At 42.7% G+C, this 23,245-nt stretch overlaps 2 protein-coding genes across 8 annotated transcripts in view; one reads left to right on the top strand and one right to left on the bottom strand.

Annotated features, from left to right (window-relative positions):
• Positions 1–23,245, bottom strand: part of PLPPR5 (phospholipid phosphatase related 5) — a 120,961-nt gene that overhangs the window by 54,475 nt on the left and 43,241 nt on the right. For all 6 annotated transcript variants that reach the window (XR_014842830.1, XM_085020650.1, XM_085020651.1 and 3 more), the window contains 2 exon segments: positions 22,571–22,703; positions 17,154–17,404 (listed from right to left, as the gene is read on the bottom strand). Coding sequence is in view for 5 of the 6 variants with exons in the window: in XM_085020650.1 (XP_084876776.1) it covers positions 17,154–17,404; positions 22,571–22,703 (384 nt within the window). In the remaining variant the exon portion in view is untranslated.
• The window catches only part of SNX7 (sorting nexin 7), a 306,908-nt gene that overhangs the window by 245,474 nt on the left and 38,189 nt on the right, over positions 1–23,245 (top strand). The window contains exon 9 of one of the 2 annotated variants that reach the window (XM_085023876.1): positions 19,733–22,328. The exons of the other annotated variant lie outside the window; for it this stretch is intronic. Within the exon in view, the coding sequence (XP_084880002.1) occupies positions 19,733–19,765 (33 nt within the window). The 3' untranslated portion in view covers positions 19,766–22,328. Of the gene's footprint in view, positions 1–19,732; positions 22,329–23,245 lie in introns of those variants that run through there. 2 annotated transcript variants of the gene reach the window in all.

The following is a 23,245-nucleotide window of genomic DNA, read 5'->3' as shown; positions in this document are numbered from 1 at the left end:
AGGAACTCCCCATTCTCAGAATGTGCATGGATCCCCTGCAGGCATCACCTCCACTTCTGAGACTGATTAAAGGTTTTCCCAGTTGAGGTTAGAATGACCAGAAGGCTCAGCGGTGGGGGGTGGGGGGGAGGCGTGGGGAGAGGTTAGAGGGGCCAGGAGGCTTAGCGGGAGGGCCCGTGGGGACTTACATAAATGCCAGGGTGTGTCCCCATCACCTGTCTTGGCCCCAGTAACACTGCCATAGAAAATGCAAATGCTGAATTTATTTAAAGAAGTAGACTGACATTTATTCAGAAGAATCAATTCAGTGCTTTGTACCAGCACAACGGCTGAGTATCATTTTCTCCACCTCTATACTTTGAGATTATAGGTTTATTACGAGGCTACGGCAAAACATGTACTTAAACCTCCTAGTTACAAACAATGAGCCCTGAGACAGGCAGTAGTTGTTGGAACCAATCAACACACTTTTCTAGTCTGTATTATGCTCTTGCGACTGCTGGCACTCGGGTGGCTATAAGGAAATGGTCTCTAACCTCAGTGCCTTTGCAATGTGCTGGAGGCAGAAATACATAAATAATATGACAACTGGACTAATCTTTACCTCCTTTTGTGCCCACACCCATAGCATGTGGAGGTTCCCAGGCCAGGGATCACATCCACTCCACAGCAGTGACCCAAGTCACAGCAGTGACAAGCAGGTTCTTAGCCCACTGAGCTCCCAGGGAACTCCTAATCTTTACCCGTTCTTTTCCTTTTTTTCTTTTTTTAAGGGCCACATCCGCTGCATTAGCAGTTCCCAGGCTAGGGGTCTAATCAGAGCTGTAGCTGCTGGCCTATGCCATAGCTCATAGCAATGCTGGATCCTTAGCCCACGGAGTGGGGCCAGGGATTGAACCAGTGTCCTCAAGAATATTAGCTGGGTTCATTACTGCTGAGCCGCAATGATGCTACTTTACCAAGGCCTTTCCAGATCAGAACAGGGGCAGTGGCGTATTAAGGGTGGAGGCGCAGCAGCAGTCTGTCCCCAGGGCAGGCAACAAGGGGAATGGAAGAATAAAACCAATGACTTGTTTGGTTTTTTAACTTCCAGGCAATTCTAAACAATGTTAGTGAACAGGTGCTCCTGCCCCTAGAATCTTCTGTTGGCTGTGGCAGATGGATTCTCAAAGACGGCTGCCACAGGCCCCCAACCCCTTGCTCCCTTGCTACTGCCCCCCTCCCTTTAACACAGGAAGTCAAATTCCTCTCCCTTTGAATCTGGGTAGTCTTGTGACTGGCCTGCAAACAACAAAATGCAACAGATGTGACCCTGTGAACTCATAAACGTCAACAAACTTCTGCTTAGTTCACTGGAACACACATGCTTGGAGTCCTGTAAGATGCCTGACTGCCTGGGGCCATGATGCTGCGAGAAGGCTGTGACATACGGAAAAGCCAGGTTTAAGTGGCCCTAGTTTTCAGGTCTTCCCAGGCCTGATGCAGACCCCTGAGTGAACGAGCCTTCAGAGATCCCAGACCCTAGAGGTCAAGGCATCCTGGGAGTCGGCCTTTGAGTCGTCTCACCTGAGGCCAGAAACATCACGGGGCAGAGACAAGACAGCCACACTGCATTTGTTTCAAATATCCGACCTACAGAATCTGTGAGCACGGGGCACTGTTTTATGCCACCAAGTTCGGGAGGGTCTATTAAGGTGGAATAGTAGGTGGAACACTGGTGTAAGCTAATTATTGTTACTACTGCGTGTTTTTATTTTATATATATATATATATATATAATTTATATATTTATATACATCTTTAGAATCAGCACATTTTACTATATAATCTCTAATAAATACTAGATTATACATGGAAGTTAATGTGAATTAACTCCCAGCTACACGTCCAACTGCCTGCATGTGGCCTCAACCACACATACTCATCTGGTGGGAATCGTTCAGGCACGCTTTGATCACGGCGTGTTCTTCTACTACTTACATTTAAACAGTAGGGATTTGAGAGGGAAAAAAAAAAAAAAACCCACGATAGCTTAGGAATCATAAAGATGAAGAAAAAGAACTTGAATTCCTTTGATTCTGCCAATCTATGTGAGCACTTGGAGTTTTTATGTTTAACTTAATGAAATCAGGTAATGAACATAAGAAGGCATTTCAATAGAATGAAATCATAAAATAATGTACAAATTTTAGTACATACGTGAAATAATTTACTGAATTTTAAGACCTTTAAAACATTCTTGTTTATTTAAAAACTGAAAAATGAATCAATGAAATAATGATGATGATTTTTTGTCTTTTTTTTTTTTTTTTTTTGCTATTTCTTGGGCTGCTCCCGCGGCATATGGAGGTTCCCAGGCTAGGGGTCGAATCAGAGCTGTAGCCACCGGCCTACGCCAGAGCCACAGCAACTCGGGATCCGAGCTGCATCTGCAACCTACACCACAGCTCGCGGCAATGCCGGATCCTTAACCCACTTAGCAAGCACAGGGACCGAACCCGCAACCTCATGGTTCCTAGTCGGATTCGTTAACCACTGCGCCACAACGGGAACTCCGATTATTATCATATATTACTGGCAGTTGTTGTTCCATTTAGAGGAAGAGATGCTAAAAAATGATTTGCTCGGGTGTCAAACAAAGGTGTGCCCCTGAAGACAGGAAGATGAACTTCAATTAAAACGATGAGACCGGGTCCAGGTTACAAAGGTAAAGAGCATTTTTTCTTTTCACTACCGAGTGTCTGAACCCGCTTCCTCACAGTGTGCCTCCCATAGGGGCAGCATACACCCTGACCCCCGCACCCCCAAAGCCAACAAGAGCTGGATGTCACCTTCCTCGAAGCCCTGGCAAGCAGGCTGCTGGCACATGACCTACACTCAGTCAATCAGATGTGCCTGCAAGTGATGCAAAGAAGCAGATAATGTGAAATATTCTCCCACCTGCAGCTGAGGTGGCAGCTCTGCTGATGGAGGCATCTCGAGAGGGTGGCAATGTGGCATCCTGGCTCCTGCCATCACAGCAGGGTATCCTCACCCATCCTTCCTGTGGTCAGATTCTGCCTGGGGTTCTGGTGCTCACATTCCAAGGTTTCTGCTCATTCCCTGAACTTAGTTCTTTCCGCCTCTTCTTTCACCTCATTTGGGCTTAATCAGGCAGATGATGCACTTTCTACTCCGAGAACTCTGACTGATGCATGAAAAGGTGAACACGATTTTGATCAAGTGAATACAGAGGTAGGAGGGACCGTAGATATTTTAGGTCAAGAGAACAGCACACGTAAAACTATTAAAATGGAAAAAGATATTGGGGTTCGTAACCGGTGATGATCTAGTGTGGGCTGGGTACCCGCGGCCTGGGAACTGAGCTCATGAAAGAGGAGGTGTCTTAGCTCAAGCTGCTAGAACAAAATGCCATAGACCGGATGACTGAAACAATAGATATTTATCTTTCTACAGCTCTGGAAGCGGAAGTCTGAGCTCTGAGGCCAGTAGGGTTGGGTTCTGGCGAGAACTTTCTTTCTGGTTTCCAGGTAGCTTTTCTCGCTGTGTCCTCACGTGGCTGAGAGAGAGAGCGAGCAAGCTCTCTGGTGTCTTTTCTCATAAGGGCACTAATCCCATCATGAGGACCTCACCTCAGCCAAACCGAATTACCCAAAGGCTCCACTTCCAAATGCCATCATTTGAAGGTTAGGGCTTCCACACATGAATTTTGCAGGGGACACAATTCAGTCTACAGCAGAGGGAAGACAACTTTTATCCAGGATACAGAGGGTCTCATATGCAACATACAGAAGTATGACCCTTGAAGAGGGGAAGCTATGAAAAGCGTTTGTGCAGACAGCGTTTGCTTCAACCCATGATTTAGGAGTATTCCTCCAGCGGCAGAGAGTAAAATGGATGGAGTGAGTAAACAATTTTCTTAGGAAGCTTCCTTGGGAGGCTCCTACAATAGTCAAGGTGAGTAATTCAAAGGAGCCAGGTTCAAGAAGACGTTTGGGGGGGCAGGGTGGAGAAAAAGAATCTGGATTGGGGAGATATTTCAACTGTGGAACCAACATAATGAATCAGACATCCAGATGCGGGGGCGTAGAAGTGGGAGGAGCTGGAGATGACTCAGCTGTTTCACTTGGGTAACTGGGAGGGCAGGAGTGGCAATACTCAAATCAGAAGATACAAAAGAGGGAGCTAGTGGGGAGCAATGGTAAGGTCATGACTTTGATTTCTGAGAGGCTGAGTTTAAGGAGCTAGTGAAACACAACCTATCTATGTTCAAGTTAGGGTTGAAACTCTGGTGTTCACGGAGAGAGGAGAAGGCCAGGGAAGGAGTTTGGGGGTTCACCTGAAAAGACATGGAAGTGGCAATGAATGAGCTCAGTGTTGGGAGGGATGCCAGAGGGAAGAAAAAGAAGGGCAAGAATAGTAAAAGCTGGTGGATGGATTTCTGCCATGGCAGTAGAACCCTTAATGAGAGAGGAGGCAAATTTGGAAAATATGTGTGATGTTCTCAAAGTTTAAAAAAAGAAAAGCTGAGATGATCAGGAGTCTTTGTGATGTTGAGATGGCCAGAAAGATAGGAGCTGAAGAAGCTTTTGATAAGATCACTGGTGGATGAAGTGTGTAGAGTAGTTTAGGTAGAATATAGGTGGAGTGAAGGGAAACCTTGCACTGTTAACTAGTTTTAAAGTGAGGAAGTATAAACTAGTCTTTCTAGAAACTTCTTTCAGAAAATGAGAGGGTAATTTAAGGGATGGTTTCTGTGTGGTCATTGGTTATATTTTTTGATCGTGGACAGTTAAATGTGTCTAAGGAAATCATACTTCCCTACAGTGTACAAAACCTGACAGCATATATCCCTATATATAGAAAGATGCCTGATCAATAGGTTTGACAAGGGAAAGAAAGCAGTATATATTTTACTGTAGGTAAAGTGCTTAGCTCAGGAAATGGTCAATAATAGTTATTATTTTTATACCCTAAATTATAGAGGAATTTCTACTTGTTATTTGAAGGCCTTTGTTCTCCTTCCAAGATTTTCTTTAAATGGCAACAACAAACAAAAGGCTCAAAGCAGACTGCGGGCACAGAAGAAGGTAATCTCTTTTGTAACACAATGGAAGAGGGGCCAAGAAGGAGGAGTCTGAAATTCATGTGCTCTAATTTTTTTTCTATACATCAAGGAATGCCAAATGCAAATATATTTGCCACAGGAAGGACCACAGAAGGTAACACCTCACACTATTTAACCCCTTGCTGTGCATTATCTTATTAGATCCTCTCCAAACTAGAACTAGATGGAGGCTGTGTGGCAGCCACAGAAGTAAGCTGTTCTGATCACCCCTCAGGGAAGATCAAGCTTTCTGCTGCTGGGAGAGCAGTGAGCTGGGTCTCCACCTGGAGAGCACTGGGATTCAGAGTGTTTGAGCACAGGCTGCCGTCTTCCTGGCCAGCCCCCAACCAGTGATTAAGGATGGCAGGGGTACCGAGATGGCCATTGATGTCCATCGTGGGCTCTTTTAATGGAAAATCTCTGCTCAAGGTTGGCTCAGACTCTCTGATCCAATCTCGCTTCTTTCCCTCTAACTTGTGCAAATATTACCCCTTCCAATCCTGCGATGAATCTCTTCTGCTTTTTGGAGGAGCCTGACGAGTGGAGTCAGTACCAGGGCCGGGCCAAGAAAGCAGATGGTAAGATGGGGTTTGGGAAGATGTCTTGGCTGGAAATGAGACCCCCATCCTATGTGGTATGTGAGGCACAGACAGCCCACCAGGTAGCGTGGCAATGCAATTGCTAAAAATCACCAGGAGTGGCTTGGAAGAACGTCCCAGTAGGAAAGGGGTAACCTAACCAACTTTTCCCGGTTTATATAAAGTCCCTGGTTTTAGCACTGAAAGCCTGAAGTCTGACGGTTGGTCAGTCAGGTGGGAGGGAGATGCTAACCAGGCCAAGGATCCAGGCAGTTGAGAAGTCCAGGGAAACAGCGCTTACAGGGATGAGAAAATTGGCTGACTCTTACCAAATGGGGATAGTGCTCTACAGAGAGAAAATGGAAAGCAGAGCATAGTTATCAAAATGAAAACAAAATGACCAGAGGGCTTCTGCGGAACCTTAGGAAGAGACCTTTCATTCTGCAGTGTGAGAGCAGAAAAGGCTGAAGACCAAACCTAGGACACACTAGCTAAGAATCAGGGGACCTTCAAAGATGACCAGACACTCAGCTAGGACAGGTCTATTATGCCAAAGTCAGGACCCTGGTCTGGAAAATCTAAGACCTTCCCCCAAAGGATGGGGGCATCTGGTTGATGTGCCTGAAGATTTTGGTTCACGGGACTCCTCTAAACCCTTAGAGCCCTCAGACATGGCCCTCCCCAACCTATAAAGTTCCTCCTATAAACCTATAAACCTCCTCCAGTGCAGGACACAGGACTGTCCTCAGTGCCACAGGGGCCCCTTTATGATCTGCCCCCTCCTCTCTTCCCGGCTCCAGGCCAGTAACTAGGACTAAGCTGCCCAGGATGTGATGAGCTTCCTGAGGAGCAGACAGATTCTGTCCCGAAAGAGCTGCGACCATGAGCCAGCACATCATACCAGCTGGAGCCAGGGCAGACCTACACAGCAAGGGTGGCGCGGGAGATCTTTATCAAGGAGGATGAGAGAGAAACAGGATAAAGTTGTGTTTGTTAACAAGAGGACATGCTCCCTGGGGATGCAGGATTTAACACTCCTGCGAGGCCCCAGGGGACAGTGAAAACACCTTGCTGGCGGGCTCCTAAAAGCCTCGAGAAAATGACTGCTTTCTCTTAATGAAGCTGACATGCCTGAACTGCCTTGGCTGATGGTGGGAGAAGGAAGGAAAAGCCTCAGAGAAGTGGGCATTGCTGGAACGGACATGCACCATAAGCCTCAAAGGCCCACCCGAGGATCAGGTGCCATAAGGGGGCCTCGTGGATGCCTTATTCATTGAGGTGTCAGGAACGCGCCAGCAAGAGGGGCACCAGCGTGACACAGAAGTTCAACGGCGCCTCTCCTGTGCAGGTCAGGGTTGATGGCAGGAGAGGCTACCTTGGATCTGGGTTCCCATGCAGGTTATGGGGAACTTGAAGAAAGAAAAGCCAGTTATCGATGTTTAACCATCAGAAGCAGGGGTGGGTGGGAGGAAGTGTCTCCATTATCATAATACGGCAGAAGGCCTGAGTGGCAGCCAAGGGGATTTGACCAGTGGAAGGTTCTGGAGATCGCAGCCTTCCCTGGGGGCAAAACAGATGGGGAGCCAATGAGATGACTTAACAAATAATCACAAGAAAGCACGAATGCAGAACTGAGAATGAAGGCCCCAGAAAAGACATTTAAGCCTCTGTGCAGTGATCAAACCCGAATGAACCTCAATGACTGAGGAGGCAGCTGGTCCCCACAGAGAAGGACCCCACAACACTGCAGAAGGTATTTACTATAACGGTTTTCTCAGACCTTCCCCAGAAGGGCCTGTGACCATTTATTCAGCTGACTATACACTGGGGAGAAGATGATCCAGATGTTTGGAGAACAACTGGACACAGGGTCCAAGTGGACACTGACCCCCGGCACCTGAATTAATATCCTCATGGCCTCAGGGTAGGCTCGGGTCCCATGGGGCCGAGACAATACATGAGTCCAGGCCAAACCCGGCTCACAGTGCATTTCCTAGGTCTGAGAGCACATCCGGGGGTCACTTCCCTCTGGGTAGATGGAGTACGGGGATAATTCAACTGGAAGCTTAGGCAACTATAACCTCCTAGTCCTGCCAAAATAATAAATCAAAAATAGTACTGCATTGGGAGGGGGTAAAAATTTAATGCCACTGCTTAGGCTCTCAAGAAGGCAGGGGGGTAGTTCTTCCATGTCTCCATTTAATTCACCAGCCTGGATGGATCCTGGAGAAAGACTATCGACTCCTGAATCTTCAGCCAAGTCATGGTGACCACTGATATGTCAACTGTGTGGCTTTCTATCTCATTCAAGGAAGAGGATGAGAAAGAGTTCCCATTCACATGGCACAGGCAAGTCCTCACACCACAGTTTAAGTCAGTGTTAAGTTAACTCTCCTGCTCTTTGTCACATCATAGTGTGACGTGAGGTGGACCTCTGGACATCTTACAGACGGCCACAGTGATCCTTTACATCAAAGACATGGCTCTGATTAGACACAGCAAACAAGAGGTGGGTAGCGCAACGGAGGCCTTGGAAGGACACCTAGGAACACACTCCCCGCTTATCAACAGAGCGCTGGCCCATATACCAGGTGACATGCAAAGTGCACGTGACACTCTGGCTTTGAGTGGGGGCTGGAGCAGGAAAGACGCTTCCACACGTACAGCCTGTGGGGCAAGCAGCCCTGCCACTGGGGCCACACTGATCCGGCCGCTTGAGGTGTCAGCAGTGAAAAACGTGCAGTCTGGAGCTTATGGCGACAGTGTGTGAGAATCACACGGTTGGCTCAAGGACGTGCCACCTGTTGCAGAAAATGATGTGTCTTGTGAAAAACAGACGTGAGCATGCTATTGGGCCTATCCGAGATGGAAGGGCTGACCCCAGGATATGAAAGGACTGCACATTCAGAGCTGCCCATTACAAACTGGGTTCTGCAGGGCCCCCTCAAAATGCTCCTGCCTACCACAGAGGCCTAACCAGCAGTAAGCACGGCCAGCGGTAGGGGGCTGTCATGTAGCCAAGAGCTGGACCCTGTAGAGAAGGGGAAGATAACTTAGAAGTCATCATTTTAAAAGCAACTGAAGTTCTCTGGCATCTCAATGTGCAGAACATAAGATATTCAAAAGGAAGGGTCATAAGAGTAAAATACACATTCACTTAAAATCAAAGTACAATTAAAATCCAACCATCACAACCATTTGCATTACTTTTTACTGTTTGTGCTACTTGGCTGCTTGGAAATTAGGACCTGAAACAGGAACTTATGGCATGCATACTCTCTGACGAGTTTCCTAAGTTATATTGGGCAACATTTCAATAAAATCAACTAACTCGTTTGCTTCCCCCGCTACGTATAAAGCAACTGGACTCCGAAAATAATTCAAAATGTGGCTGCCGTTTGTTCACTGGTGCACATCTCAGGAGGGAGTGTGAGCCAAGAGACCAAACACTGCCTTTGCAAACACCCTGACCTGGGTCACAGCCCTGGTTCTAACAAGTACTAGCTGAATAACCCTGGGCATGTTCATTAGCCTCTTATGTCCCGAGTTATGTTAACCTGTAAAGTGAAGAGAGCCAAACCCTCATTCCAGCCACTGGGAACATTAAAGCGGGCTGAGTGTTTAGGATGATATTAGACAGCTACTGCTCATCTTTAAAGAAATGTTTTTCCTTAGAGTATAGCTGATATACAACGTTGTGCTAATTTCTGCTGTACAACAAAGGGATGCAGTCACATATATACACACACACACACACGCCCTTTCTTCCACTATCTTCCATCATTTTCTATCCCAAGAGACTGGACGTAGTTCCCTGTGCTATGCAGTAGGAGCTCATTCCCTGTCCATTCTAAGCGTCATAGTTTGTATCTAGCAACCCCAGGCTCCCCATCCATCCCACCTCCCCCTCCCCTCTTTCCTTGGGAACCACAAGTCTGTTCTCTATGTCTGTGAGTCTGTTTCTATTCTGTAGACAGGTTCACCTGTGCCGTATTTTAGATTCCACATATAAGTGATATCATGTGGTATCTGTCTTTCTCTTTCTGACTTACTTCACTTAGTAGGAGAATCTCTAGTTGCATTCATGTTGCTGCAAATGGCAGGGCATGGTTTTATTCTTTTTATGGCTGAGTAGTATTCCATTGTATATATGTACCACGCCGTCTTCATCCATTCATCTAGATAGTTACTTTTTCATAAATGGAAGCTGGAGGACAGGGGAATGGACTACAAAAGCAGTATGAAATACTAAAACTGGGCCCCAGGACTTGGCTCCACTCAATCACAGCATCTAAATAAGCTGGTGATGGTGTATAAACCCCGAGGTGCACACCAGAGCACTGGCTCTGGGCCTAGGTCTGACTTCCCTATTCCTGTGCTCCAGGAGCACATGCTGAGGGAACCCCCCAGCTGAAATATGCACATTTTATATCATCCAACTCTGGCCTCTCATGAGCACTAAGGTTTTCAGTCTTAAGGAAACCAGCTGAAATCAAATGCTTATCGTTCCAGGTCTGAGATAGACAATCCCCTTAAAATACTCCCTTTTAGTTTTGTTCCCTTTTAATTCCCCATTTACCCTCAGTGACACCATCTTCAACTCCAGAAGTTTATATCACTTACGTCCAGGCTCGAGGCATGCTGGGTATTCAATATATATTTGTGGAATTGAAGTAAAAAGAAATCCTTCTAAAGAACTGCTTTCATAATGTCATTTTTCAACCCTCTATTGCTTATTAACTCAAGCATGAAGCCTCAGGATGGCATACAAAGGCTTTCTGATTTATTTATTCCTGCTAATCCCTAAACCCCACAAGTCCCCCCATATACTCCTCATGCGAGGTTCCCCCCTCATTCTCGCCTCACTCATGCTCCCCTGACTGTATCTGCTGTGTCTTGCTCCCGGCCTTTGTTCTCCCTGCCCCTTACCCAGAATGCCTCCTTTTTACCTATTCAAATCATATTCATCTCCAAGACGCACCGCCAAGTACCACTTAATCCCGAAGCATGCCCCACGGTGCTTGCCAACAGCGGCCTCTTCCCTCCTGGACACCGAGGGGCTCCCACTGTCCTTGTCAGGTTCACCCACAATCATGCGTCACTTAGAACTTTATTATGTACCATCCTGGGGACAAACTTATCCAACAGGCACAGTGATGCTTTTAAGGCCCATCATGCTACTAGGGACCATGAACCTGCCTTAATGTCCTTTAAAATCAGAAGGGAAAAGTGAACATTAAGTTGAAGAAAATGTTTAACAGGTGTTCTCTATAAATTTGTTTTTATAGCAATGTGGTTGTCAAATATATTTAATATATACACACACACACACATATATATGTATACACACACACACATATTTTTAATGCCAGAGGGGGTCCCCGAAGGCACATGTAAATGCCTGGAGCCTATAAGAGTCATCATGCAGCCACGGCTATCCTACATTTTGTCCAAGGAGCCAACGTCCTGTTTTCCTAACGAGAATATGCGAGTGCTGCCAGCCGTCCCCGAGCTGGAGGTCGCTAACACCTAAGAAACCCCAGACAGATTAATGGAATTCTGTGACATGTTTTTCAACATTTCAAAGAGCCTCACAGAATAGTATATTTACCCATAATAAGCCCACATGCACTAACTAAAATGTCAGTGCTCTTTGCTTTTGGCTGCAACTATATTAAGTCAGTGGGCCACACTGGTGATCTCATGCTGCTGAGACATGACACACCGTGGAAGACAGAGGAATTTTTGCGCTGTGACTAGAGAACCAGATGCCCCTCTGAAGCCACCACTTGGTCACAGAATACCGGAATGTGAGTGGCACGTGCAGAAGCCAGGTAAAATTAAAGTGAAGAGGCAGAGTATCCGCATGTCTTTAATCATCCACTGCTTGTTATTTAATAATTGTACGTGTGCAATTTTAATAATGGCACGTGTGAAATTTCAATAATTGTATTGTGCAGTTCCAAGTTTTAATTATTGTGGACTGCGGTTTAGGATCTGGGCCTGAGCCGGGATGGGACAGGGTTAATGTGTTAAATGAAAGATTTCAGATTTAAACTCACGGAGTTCATGGAGGAATGTGGGGCAAGGGGAAGACGTAAACTTTGACAAGTTTGATGGGGGTGAAAATATTGGAAGCCAATGAGTACTTCGCAGACACCGTTTCTACTTACCACCCCCATCAATCACACTTAGCAGAAATATCGACTAATAACAGCGGTCGCAGTGCCAGGAGTCAAGTAATAGCCTAGCGGTCACGTTATGAGTGGTTCCTCAATAAACAGTTTTTGATGGATTATCTAGTCGACACAAATTTGCTCATTTGAAATCTAGAGCACAGGGACCGTATATATTTCAGTACGACCTTACGTCTCAGCAGGGAAGATTCAGAGGCACGGCTTTCCGACGGCAGCCAGGTCCCACCGGACAGCAAAGACAAATTCCTGAAGGCAGCCCAGAGCTTTTCTGCTTCCCCACCCCAATCCTTCCTCCCAAACCCAGTTCCTGACCAGCCAGTCTCATGGAGTCAACCGCTCCAAGTGACTGGCAGGCTTCCCCAAATTTCTGTACCCCAGAATAAGGGTGTGCTCATGGTCCTGCAGAGGCAGGTAAAATGCTGTCAAGGAGGGGCAGACAGACACCTGTAGGCTGTGTTTATTTAACTCCTGTCTTGGCAGTCTGGGACCAGTCACTGCTGCACGTAGGACCTGGGGAGCTTACTATCGAAGACGGCCAAGTGGGAAGAAGCAGCTGGATGATATAAAGGACCTGCTACCAGCAAGGAGGAGGAAACACCGAGAAAAATGACACTGTGGAGCTTTCCATGGATGAACCAGGAGAAGACTGCAGCAAAGGTTTTAATGCCCCCCGTTCCTCCTTCGCCGGCATATTCACCTCTTTACGAGCCGACTCTGCTGGCCCCCCATCTACAGGTGGACACCATTGTCCACCCCATCTGTCTGGGTCTGATCTGCTGGGACCAAGAGAACCCAGGACTGGGGATACGGAACTAGTTTTGGAGCCTATGCCTCAGGAAGCCTGGCAGGTTGGGCCTCTGCCCTCTTGGAAGGCTGGCTGCTCTAAGACTGTCGGGGAAAACAGCCTGTGAGAGAGACCACTTGAGAAGGAGAGCCCAGCCATGCGGGCTGTCCCCTGGCTATTTGGACAGGTCAGCTGAATGCCACCCAGGAGAGACACAACAAGGATTCACTACCCAGAAAAACCACAGGTCATAATTTATGACCACCTGTGGATAATAAATTCTCATTGTTTTAGGTTTAGGGTGGTTGGTTATGCAGCAACAGATGATGGGAAATGGAGGCCAATAAATGTAGCTGACTCTTCCTTTAAAAAAAACAACAACAACAAAAAGATTTTCATAAAATCTAAGGTCAGAATTGGATGTGACCGCAAGAGACCATTGTAGGACTTTTTGTTTCAGTGGTTATGAGGTTAACTGGAAATTCACCAAAGATTTCCTCTCATTCTCAGTTCTGAAGTTCATCTGATTTTAATTGGGGGGAAAAAAAAACCTTATATATTATACACACACACATTTTTATATATATATATATATATATATATATATATATATATTTTTTGCTTTTTAGGGCCACATCTGCAGCATATGGAAGTTCCCAGGCTAGAGGTTGAACTGGAGCTGCAGCTGACGGCCACAGCCACAGCAACGTGGGGATCCGAGCCATGTCTGAGACCTACACCACAGTTCAAGTAACGCCAGATCCCTAACCCATTGAGCGAGGCCAGGGATCGAACCCATGTCCTCATGGATCCTAGTCAGGTTCGCTATACTCTGCCACAATGGAAACTCCAAAAACTACCTATTTTATATGAAAAGAAATACCACAAAGGTAAATTTAAATATTATTCTAAGGCAACTGAACAGAATTATAAATGTAATGGCGGGGGGTTAAATAACTTTTAAATTTTTTTCCTGGGAAACCAACTACATTTGCAAAAATAGGCATAGGAAATTTTTTTTTCCCTGAAAGTCCTCAGGAAAGCAAAAGAGAATGACTCTGTGATCAAATTATCCCCAAAGCCTTAATTAAAGTCAGATGCTAAGGGAGAGTTCAAGTCCCCTAATTTTATTTACTAATCCACAGAGAGAAGCATCAGAAAAATATTCGTCAGTTCTTATTCCCGTACTTCCTAATAGGGCTCATTTATTTTTATTTATGTGTTTACCCATGCTTATGACACCTACACCACATTAAACAAACATATCTCTACCTAAATATAGCAATAAGCCTATTTCCACAGAGAATATTGAATATATGGCTATTTTCCCCTATTTAGCTACACGTCAAAACTCTGGCAAGCATTTCATGAGACTGTATTAGCTGGAAATACCCCAACATTTCTATTATAAACTTTTCCCAAGGTGTCTGGAATGAAGCTGGGAAGAAACGCATATGTGTATAGGTGCAAATGTAATAGCAAACCCTGATTGTAAAGCCTCCATTTGCAGCAGGAGTTATATTCAGAGTTGCCATAGCAGCCACCCACCCACACACACAAAGGGGTGGTAGAGAAGACAGAAAAGCAGTTTGCAGAACAGAATCTATTGTTAAAAAGACAGTGGTACCCTTCAATGTAATTACAAGCAGGAATTCTGACTTTTAGTCTGAACCACTGTTTAATGATAGAAGATTTCCGAGTGCTAGAGGGTTAGTTTTTTGTTTTTTGTTTTTTTTTTTTTCCCCCTCTAAACATACCTACCATCTGAACCTTTGGTTTTAACTTTTATGGATGCTGAGATCATGCAGGAGTAGGAGGGAATTCAGCTAACCACATGCACCACACGTCAGGGCTAATATGACTAAATGATATTAAATGACACTAAATCCTCTGAAACATTTAGAAAAAGTGTGGTTCTGTGGGCCTAGGCAAGTTACTTCACATTCTGAGTGTTCTCATCTGTGACATGAGTATACTATATATTCATTACATAGCATGATAATAGTGTATACTTCAAGGAGTTATTATGAGGATTCAATAATTAGTTCAAACAATAATTATTACACTAATAATAATAATGATTTTAATAATACATAAATAAGAAATGGTAATGTATTAAATAAATAATAGTGGAGCTCTAGGGCCTGTCATATAGTAAATGCTCAATTAAAGTTTGCTAATAATAGTTATTATTATTAAAACTTCTCCAAGTCTTCATCACAGACTAGAACAGTATGGCTTATAGTTCAGAAGTAGCATAAATAGATGCCTTCAAGTAATTTGCTAAATCAAATCAGGTTAAGAAGTTGCTGAACCAAATGCCAGCAGATGAGGGGCAAGGCAAAATATTAAGATTTTTATAGTAGGAGTTCCCATCATGGCTCAGCAGAGACGAATCTGACTAGTACCCATGAGGACGCAGGTTCAATCCCTGGCCTGCTCAGTGGGTTAAGGATCTGGCATTGCCATGGGCTGAGGTGTAGGTCACAGACGTGGCTCAAATCTGGCATTGCTGTGGCTGTGGTGTAGGGCAATGGCTATGGCTCTGATTCAACCCCTAGCCTGGAAACCTGCATATGTTGTGGATGTGGCTCTAAAAAGACAAAAAAAAAAAAAAAAAAAAAAAAAAAAAAAAAGATTTTTATAGTATAAAAAGGGGTAATATCTTCTATAGAAACCTTTGAAAACACCACTTTGGCAGAATAAAAAGACCTATTATTTCACTCTACTAGCACCTTCACCACCACTGGCACAACCTGGTTACATGGCAAAATCTATTCTCTTGAGTGATTGGTGCTAAGATAATCACGTAACAGTATTTAGGGTCAGAGAGTATTCTGGAATTTGTCTCTGGCTTGATCACATTACGTATATGCAGATATATTTGCATTCCATACCCAGATACAAATACAAACATCGGATTTAGAGGTGAGGACAATGAATGAACAGTATTTTATGACTCCTGATTCACTCATCTTAAATCTTCATCTTCAGGCTGAATGCTCCACATTCTAGGAGAAGTGGGACAATGAAGTCAAGCAATCTAGTGAACAGGACAGAATTTGCTTAGATTGGAAGATTTCATACCAAGTCTAGAAGTACCTTAGAACGTGCACCAGAAACCAAAGCTGATGGGCTAAAGAAACCAGGGGAAATTAGAGGAACAGAGTTGAGAGCAGAGTAAGGGTAAGTAAGGAGTTGTCACTGGAAAATTGCACAGAAGACAGACGAGAAAACGGATTTTGCTTCTTTTCCAGAGTTTGAGTCTTAACTCTATATACATTTTCTTGGTAGGATTTTTAAAAGTCCAGGCAGGGAGTGGTAGAATGAGTTTGGCTTAAAAACATTAAAAATGTTCAAATGTACACCATTTTGATCTCCAAAATACCCTGCCTTAGTGAACGTTCTGGATAATGCCATGGTTACTCTCCTAAGCTGTCCTTTATTTGGTACCCTTGATTTCCAAGCTAAGTAGAGGTGTTATAGGTCGCTCTTTTAGAGATTAACCTGACAAGACTGCATTAGGAATATCAGAAACACTTCCAAAATCAAAAAATCTTTGAGGGTAAAAATAATCGAGCAATTAGAAATTATTAAATTTGGTTTCACGTTGGTCCTGGGGTCTTTCGCCAATGAGCTGAAATCAGAAGGAAGCAGTTTGGGGCACCCTTGGAAAGGAGGACCCTAAAAGGAAAAATTCTCTGAACTTACCGTAGCCAGGGAAAAGCTGATAATGCACACTTTTGGAGTCCAGCTCTATAGCTACAAGGCAGATTCTGGTGATACAGGGAAAGACCAATGAACAAGAGTATTGGGATCGAGAGCTGCCTGCCAAGGCTGCCCCTCCTTCTACTCCTGCAGATCAGAAATGCACTCAGCAGCGACCACTCACTTTCACCTAACATCCTCCAGACAGTGGCACTTAGGGCCTGGCCCTTCCCACTAAAATGATGGCACCTACTCAAGAAGTGAGAAAGTAGTGTATCATCTAGGAGGGCATTTTTGTTATTCTACAAGAAAACAGTGAAACGCTGGTTGAGATAATAAGATGATATAGTTACCAATAAAGAAAGAACTTTCTAGAAAAGGAGTGCCTCTTTGCCCACCCCCACCAGAGAGCGTGAGAACTTGAGGAGGTGGTTAAGAGGCCTGGGTAGTTCTCCTAATTGCACCATTAGAAGTTTATGAAGCCTGCTAGAGGACAAATTTGTTTCCAGTAAGCCCTATTTAATATAAAGACAAATATACTCTCAGATAGAAATGCTAATGGCTGTATTTTTTTTAATACAACCAACTACCCACACATAATCTCATCAGAGTCAACTGGCTTAATTTTATTCACAGCACAAACAGCTATTATTAAAAATAAATTAAATGGCCTGCAGAAAGCTGTTAATGTGACTTTGATTATGGCAGCGAAGAACAATTTCTACTTTGGGAGCCTTAACAGAAAGACCAATGAAGAATGGTTTCTAACCCTTACTTACTGTCAGATACATGGCTGCATAGACACTGAGGGCGGCTTCTTTGGATGGAAACGTTTTCCTTGCTCTCATGATGAGATCCGGGTTGCCCGTGCACGCTTCTTCCCCACTGATGAACTGCGTATACTGCTGACAGCCAAGCGCCGTGTAGTTGGGTTTACACAGGGCGAGAAAATGCGGGGCCAGATTTCCTGTAACCACTTGCCCGGCATTTACAAAGATATCTGTAGCAAACAGTCCAAAGGTATAAATTCCTGGGGAAGAAAACAAACCACCGTAACTCTGGTTTGCTGTGTTTCCATTTACAATAAGCCAACATGCAAATATTTGAGAAACTATAAAACAGCCCATGTCTGCACACATATATACATACATATGGTTCCGCCACTTCACCCCCTCCAGTTTTCATTCCGTTCCCTTTGCTTTCTGAAGCAGTGGGAGTGTTAAATTATTTAGCATATTGAGCTGTCTACCACTGGCTACATTTTTATGCGTGGCAGGTTTATAAGACATAAGATAAAAGAAGAAAATAGATTCCAAGGCTGTCTTTGGGTAATGCGATTTTTTAAATGGAGACGTGTTTCCCTAGAGAGGGTTCAGTCTATCACCTTCTATTAATGTTAGAAATCTTTATGTTTTTCCCTATTTTTGAAAAAAAAATTTTTTATCTTGCTAACATAAAGCAGAGCAGTCATCTCCCTTTGATTATGCCTCGTAAGCCCATTCAAACAGATATTAACTCTGCTGGAGGTGCCAATTAGCAGCAAAAGCCAATGCCATCAGTTTTCATTAAAGTATCATGGAAAATCTTAAGTAAAGCAGAATGTTCTCAGCTTAATCTCTACATTGCCTACGGAAACACATTTTTAAAAGTTACATAGCAGCTAAGTCCCACCTGCTCTTTCATGGGTTGGTTTTTAATTTCTCAAACTTGGGACAATTTCACAAATAATCAAGGGATTAGATTATAATTTTAAAATGATCATCACAGTATTAAAAATGTATCTGCCTTGTTCACCTGAAGGTATAAAATTAAGTGCCTGAATTTTTCCTCCTTTTGTAAAGAACATGCCAGTTTACTCAAATATCAAAAATATGTTCTAAACTCCATGTCACTGGTCATTATTGCCAAAACTTCTCTTTCTACTTGGCAGGGTAGGCCAATTAAATTCTTTGACATCACTGTCAATTAATCCTATGGATACATTCTGCAAGGATGTGGTATCGAAGTAAAAGAAATCCATTCTTTTATAATTTGGGCTCATAAAATCCATCAGGACATTTTAAAACTATAGCAAAATAATACTTCCCAAACAGTTGGTTCATTAAAAATTCATATAATTCTATTACAATAATTAGATGCTTTTTTCTTTGGTATATATTTCTGGATTGCTTCCTAAGCTTTTACATAATCCTTGGCTGTTGGGTAGCAAATCACCAGGATCAAATAACTTTCCAGCATTAGATGAATGACTCTCCTTTTCATTTTCCAAATATTACATAAGATTATGAAAGGTTCCTGCACACACACGTGCACCCAGAAAAACTCTATGTGTCTACAAATGGCAATGAAACAAAGACCTTAGGTTCTCTACTGAAAGGATGAAATGAAAAGATTTCTTTACATCTTATCAGCATTCCCTGAGTCCTGTGAGTGAATGTTGTTAAGATCAGAAATGTGATAGAGGCAGAGACGTGGAAGAGAACAAAGCTCAAGAAAACGTGATTGGAAGCAAGACCTGGCATGGGAACTGAAATGCCGCGTCTTCATCTCTGCTCCCTTGAAATCTAGGCTACGATGTACTCATTTTCTTTAAGCAAACCATTCTTTTTATCTGATATGGTAAGTTTTCCTATTTAAAGTAGAAAGGAATATTTGATAAGGATATGGAAACATCTCTTGTAAAGTTCCCCGACGTGCTCTAGAATTAAAGTGTCAGTGCAGCGGGCCCAAGGCCAAGACTGTCGACCACAAAGATACTGATGAAAGTGAGAGCCCGCAGGTGTGTCCATGGTGCTGACCTGGACTTTAGAATGGAATAAAGTCACTCGAAAGAGTGAAGTTCCATTATGCAGTAATGCTTTGCTCACAAGCTCCCCTTTCATTATAACTAGAACCATTCAAATCATGATAAATGAGGAAACAAGAAACAAACCAAGCACTCCTAAATATTTCATAAAATCGTAAGGAACATGCAGAGACTTAAAAGCCCACTTTACTTTGTGACAGACAGGCACGCCTTGTTTATTGAACTTCCCTTTCCTGGGCTTCGCAGATAGTGCATGTTTTACAATTGAAGGTGTGGGTAACTCTGTGTTAAGCAAGTCTACTGGCGCCATTTTTCTAATGACAGGTGCTCGCTTTGCGTGTCTAAGTCATATTTTAGTAATTCTCCCAATATTTCAAAGTTTTTCTTTATTTGTGATCTGAGATCAGTGATCTTCCATGTTACTATGGCACCTGTTCTGGGGCACCACAAACTCCACCCAAATAAGACAGTGAACTTAATTGATAGATGTTGTGTGTGTTTTGACTGTTCCACCAACCAGCTGTTCCCCTATATTTCTCTCCTTCCCCTCAGGTCACCCTACTTCCTAAGATACAACATGATTGAAATCAGGCCAATTAAAAATCCTCCAATAGCCTCTATGTGTACAAGGGAGAGGAAGAGTCATACACGTCTCACTTTAAATGAAAAGCTGGGAATGATTAGGCTTAGTGAGGACGGCATGTCAAAAGCTGAGACAGGCTGAAAGCTAGGTCTCTGGTGCCAAACAGTTGGCCAAATGGTGAACACAAAGGAAAAATTCTTGAAAGAAATTAAAAGTGCTACTCCAGTGAACACACAAATGATAAGAAAGCAAAACAGCCTTATTGCCAATACGGAGAAAGTTTTAGCAGTCTGGATAGAAGATCCAGCCAGCCACACCATTGATCTTAAGCCAAAGCCTAGGCCAGAGCCAGGTCCTAACTCTTCAGTTCTACAAAAATGGAGAGAGGTGAGGATGCTGCAAAGGAAAAGTCTGAAGCCAGCAGAGGATGTTCCATGAGGTTTAAGGAAATACACCATCTCCACAACAGGCAAGTGCAAAGTGATGCATAACCTGTGGCAAGCTATTCAGAAGACCTAACTACATCATTAAATGAAGGTGTGCACACTGAACAATAGATTTTCTTTTTCTTTCTTTTCTTTTTCTTTCTTCCTTTTCTTTCCTTCCTTCCTTCTTCCCTCTCTTTTCTTTTCCTTTTCTCTCTCTTTTCTTTCTTTCTTTCTTTCTTTCTTTCTTTCTTTCTTTCTTTCTTTCTTTCTTTCTTTCTTTCTTGTCTTGTCTTGTCTTGTCTTGTCTTTTGCAAGCTCATGATAAAACTTAAATAGATGAAGAGCTGCTTCTTATAAATGAGCAAAGAAAGTGGTTTCTTGATGTGGAATCTACTGCTGGTAAAGATGCTGTGAAGAGTGTTGAATGACAACAAAGGATTTAGAATATTCTGTTAACTTGGTTGCTAAAGCAGCAGCAGGGTTTGAGAGGATTGACTACCATTTTTAAAGATATTCCACTGTGGGTGAAATGTTATCAAGCAGCATGGCAGGCTACAGAGAAATTGTTCGTGAAAGGAAGAGTCAATCAATGTGGCAAACTTCATTGTTGTCTTATTTTAAGAAATTGGCACGGCCACTCCAACCTTTAGCTACCACCACTTTGATCCGTCCGCAGTCATCAATGGTGAGGAAAGACACTCCACCAGCAAAAGATTACAACTCATTAAACGCTCAGATGATTTTGATCAAAACACATTTTTTGGTGATAAAATATTTTTAATTAAAGTATGTATTTTTTTAGACATAACATTATTGCACACTTAATACACTAAATACAGGTGTAAACATAACTTCTATATGCACTGGGGAACCAAAAAATTCATCTGATGCACTTGACTGCCATAATTGCTTTATTGTGATGGTCTGGGACTGAGCCTGCAGTATCTTGGAGGTATGCCTGTATGTTCTTTAGAAATATGTGTGCAGATGCATAAAATAGTTTACTTAAATAGGCCTCATATAAGTTAATACTACTGAGGAAGGTTCAATTCCATCAAAATACTTCAGTTCTGAGTATATGATAGCTTATTTTGTTATTAAATGATTCTTAAGCAAAGATTGATTAAGAACACAGTACTGATGCATCTGAGAAATATAGCTTTTGAGGTTTCATATACAAGTTATCCCTTCAACAGAATAACGAGGGCTGTCGAGATGAGTGAGTCGATGGCAATAAAAAGAACAGTCTTAGACATGAAGACTTTTCGTCTCCAGAGAGATTTAAAGGCTAGATGACATTTGATTAATCTTTACTGGGTTTATTTATAGATGAGGTCATCTATGCATAATATCTCCCAGGTCTTCATCTTGATCCCATCAATAGGAGAACTATACTGAAGGGTTACATATCCTAAATCTTAAGCTTAACACTGATCAAAATTTATCTGGAGTTCCTGTTGTGGCGCAGCAGAAACAAATCTGACTAGTATCCATGAGGACATAGGTTCAATCCCTGACCTCGCTTGGTGGGTTAAGGATCTGTGAGCTGTGGTGTAGGTCGCAGATGAGGCTCGGATCTAGCATTGCTGTGGCTGTGGTGTAGGCTGACGGCTACAGCTCCGATTCGACCCGTGCCTGGGAACCTCCATATGCCCCAGGTGCGGCCCTAAAAAGACGAAAAAAAAAAAAAAAGAATTTAATCTTAAATGTTATTTAATATATACAGGCATACTTTTTCTTATCCGATAAAGCCACAAAACAATATTCTATATTAAGTTTTATTACTGTTTCACCTGTCTGGACCAAGTGTCTATTGAATTGAGGTAATTTTCAGTAATTTGTCTGTGTTCATATGTATTAGTGCTAGAAATTGAGATTTAAAATTAAAGTGTCAGTAAATCCTTGTCCTCTAAGAAAATCACCAATACATTTTGTTGTTGTTAAAAACAAAACAAAACAAAACAAAACCCAGCTCAGAAGTAGTTCACGGAGAGCTACATATGATAATTAACAAATTTAACATTTTCTTTGCAAAGCTGTTTTTCTTGTCCTTTATAGTGTTCAGCAACCTACCTAGATGATCAGTTCTCCCGAAGCATTGTTTCTGAAATTTAATAAAGTAAATCATTTCTTTCAATTATGTGATTGGTAGCTTTCTTTAAGAAGATTAAATATCCTACCATGCTGGAGGTTTTTTCCTTACAATAATATGGAAATGACACCATGGGGTGGTGAGAGAAAACAGTATGCAGTGTTTATTTTTAACACCAAATTGAAACATTTTACAGAAAATATAACCTAATATTTGCATACGGTTAAAATGCTGGTCTATAAAAACATTGTTTCAACAACAATAAAAACAAGTCAATGAACACATACCAAGAAATCGGACAGTTCTCCTCACCAGTGGGTTTATATAGCAACAGTCTCCAGTTAAAATAGTTTTCTCCTGGTTTTCAAAATCCCTTGTGGCCAGTTGTAGGCAAAACACAGCAGTTTCTCCAACGATTATCTTGCAAGAAAATAAAAGGTGAAAGAACATTAGAATTTAACCAGTATAAATGGAGACTAGATTTCTTCTTAAAAAGTGCAAAAAAGAGTCCCTTTGAGTAGCAACAATCTTAATATAAAACTGAACCACATTTGGGTAATCAACCCTTCTATTATAATCTTTATGTAGAAAACCCATATACCCCTCAATTCAAGAAAGTATTACGCTGGCAAAAAATTTGACTCTGCCATAGAAATCAGAACAATACAAAAATATTCTTAAAAGGACCTGATATAGATATACTAATGGAAAATTATATTAATACTTTTATAACAAGAAAATCTAATCAAAATAATATTATTCTATTCCGGGGCATTATTAAGCATTGTAATCACTAATATATTCTTTATAGTGTAGTATAAATAGGTCATTTTAGTCTTCATAAAAAAATTATATGAAACGGAGAATACCATCATACCTCTTTCACAAGGGCAAAAACCAAGATTTGGAACTCAAATGCACTGTTGAAGGCCACAGAGCCAGTGAGGAGAAAAATTAGGTTC

Source organism: Sus scrofa, chromosome 4 (genome assembly GCF_054392235.1).
Source record: "Sus scrofa isolate SSC_HxYL_T2T_F1_AM1 chromosome 4, Sscrofa_HxYL_maternal_Yorkshire_Landrace_v2.0, whole genome shotgun sequence".
NCBI lineage: Eukaryota > Metazoa > Chordata > Mammalia > Artiodactyla > Suidae > Sus > Sus scrofa.
Note: the sequence above shows the minus strand (reverse complement) of the source record. Positions and strands in the feature narration are given on the sequence as shown.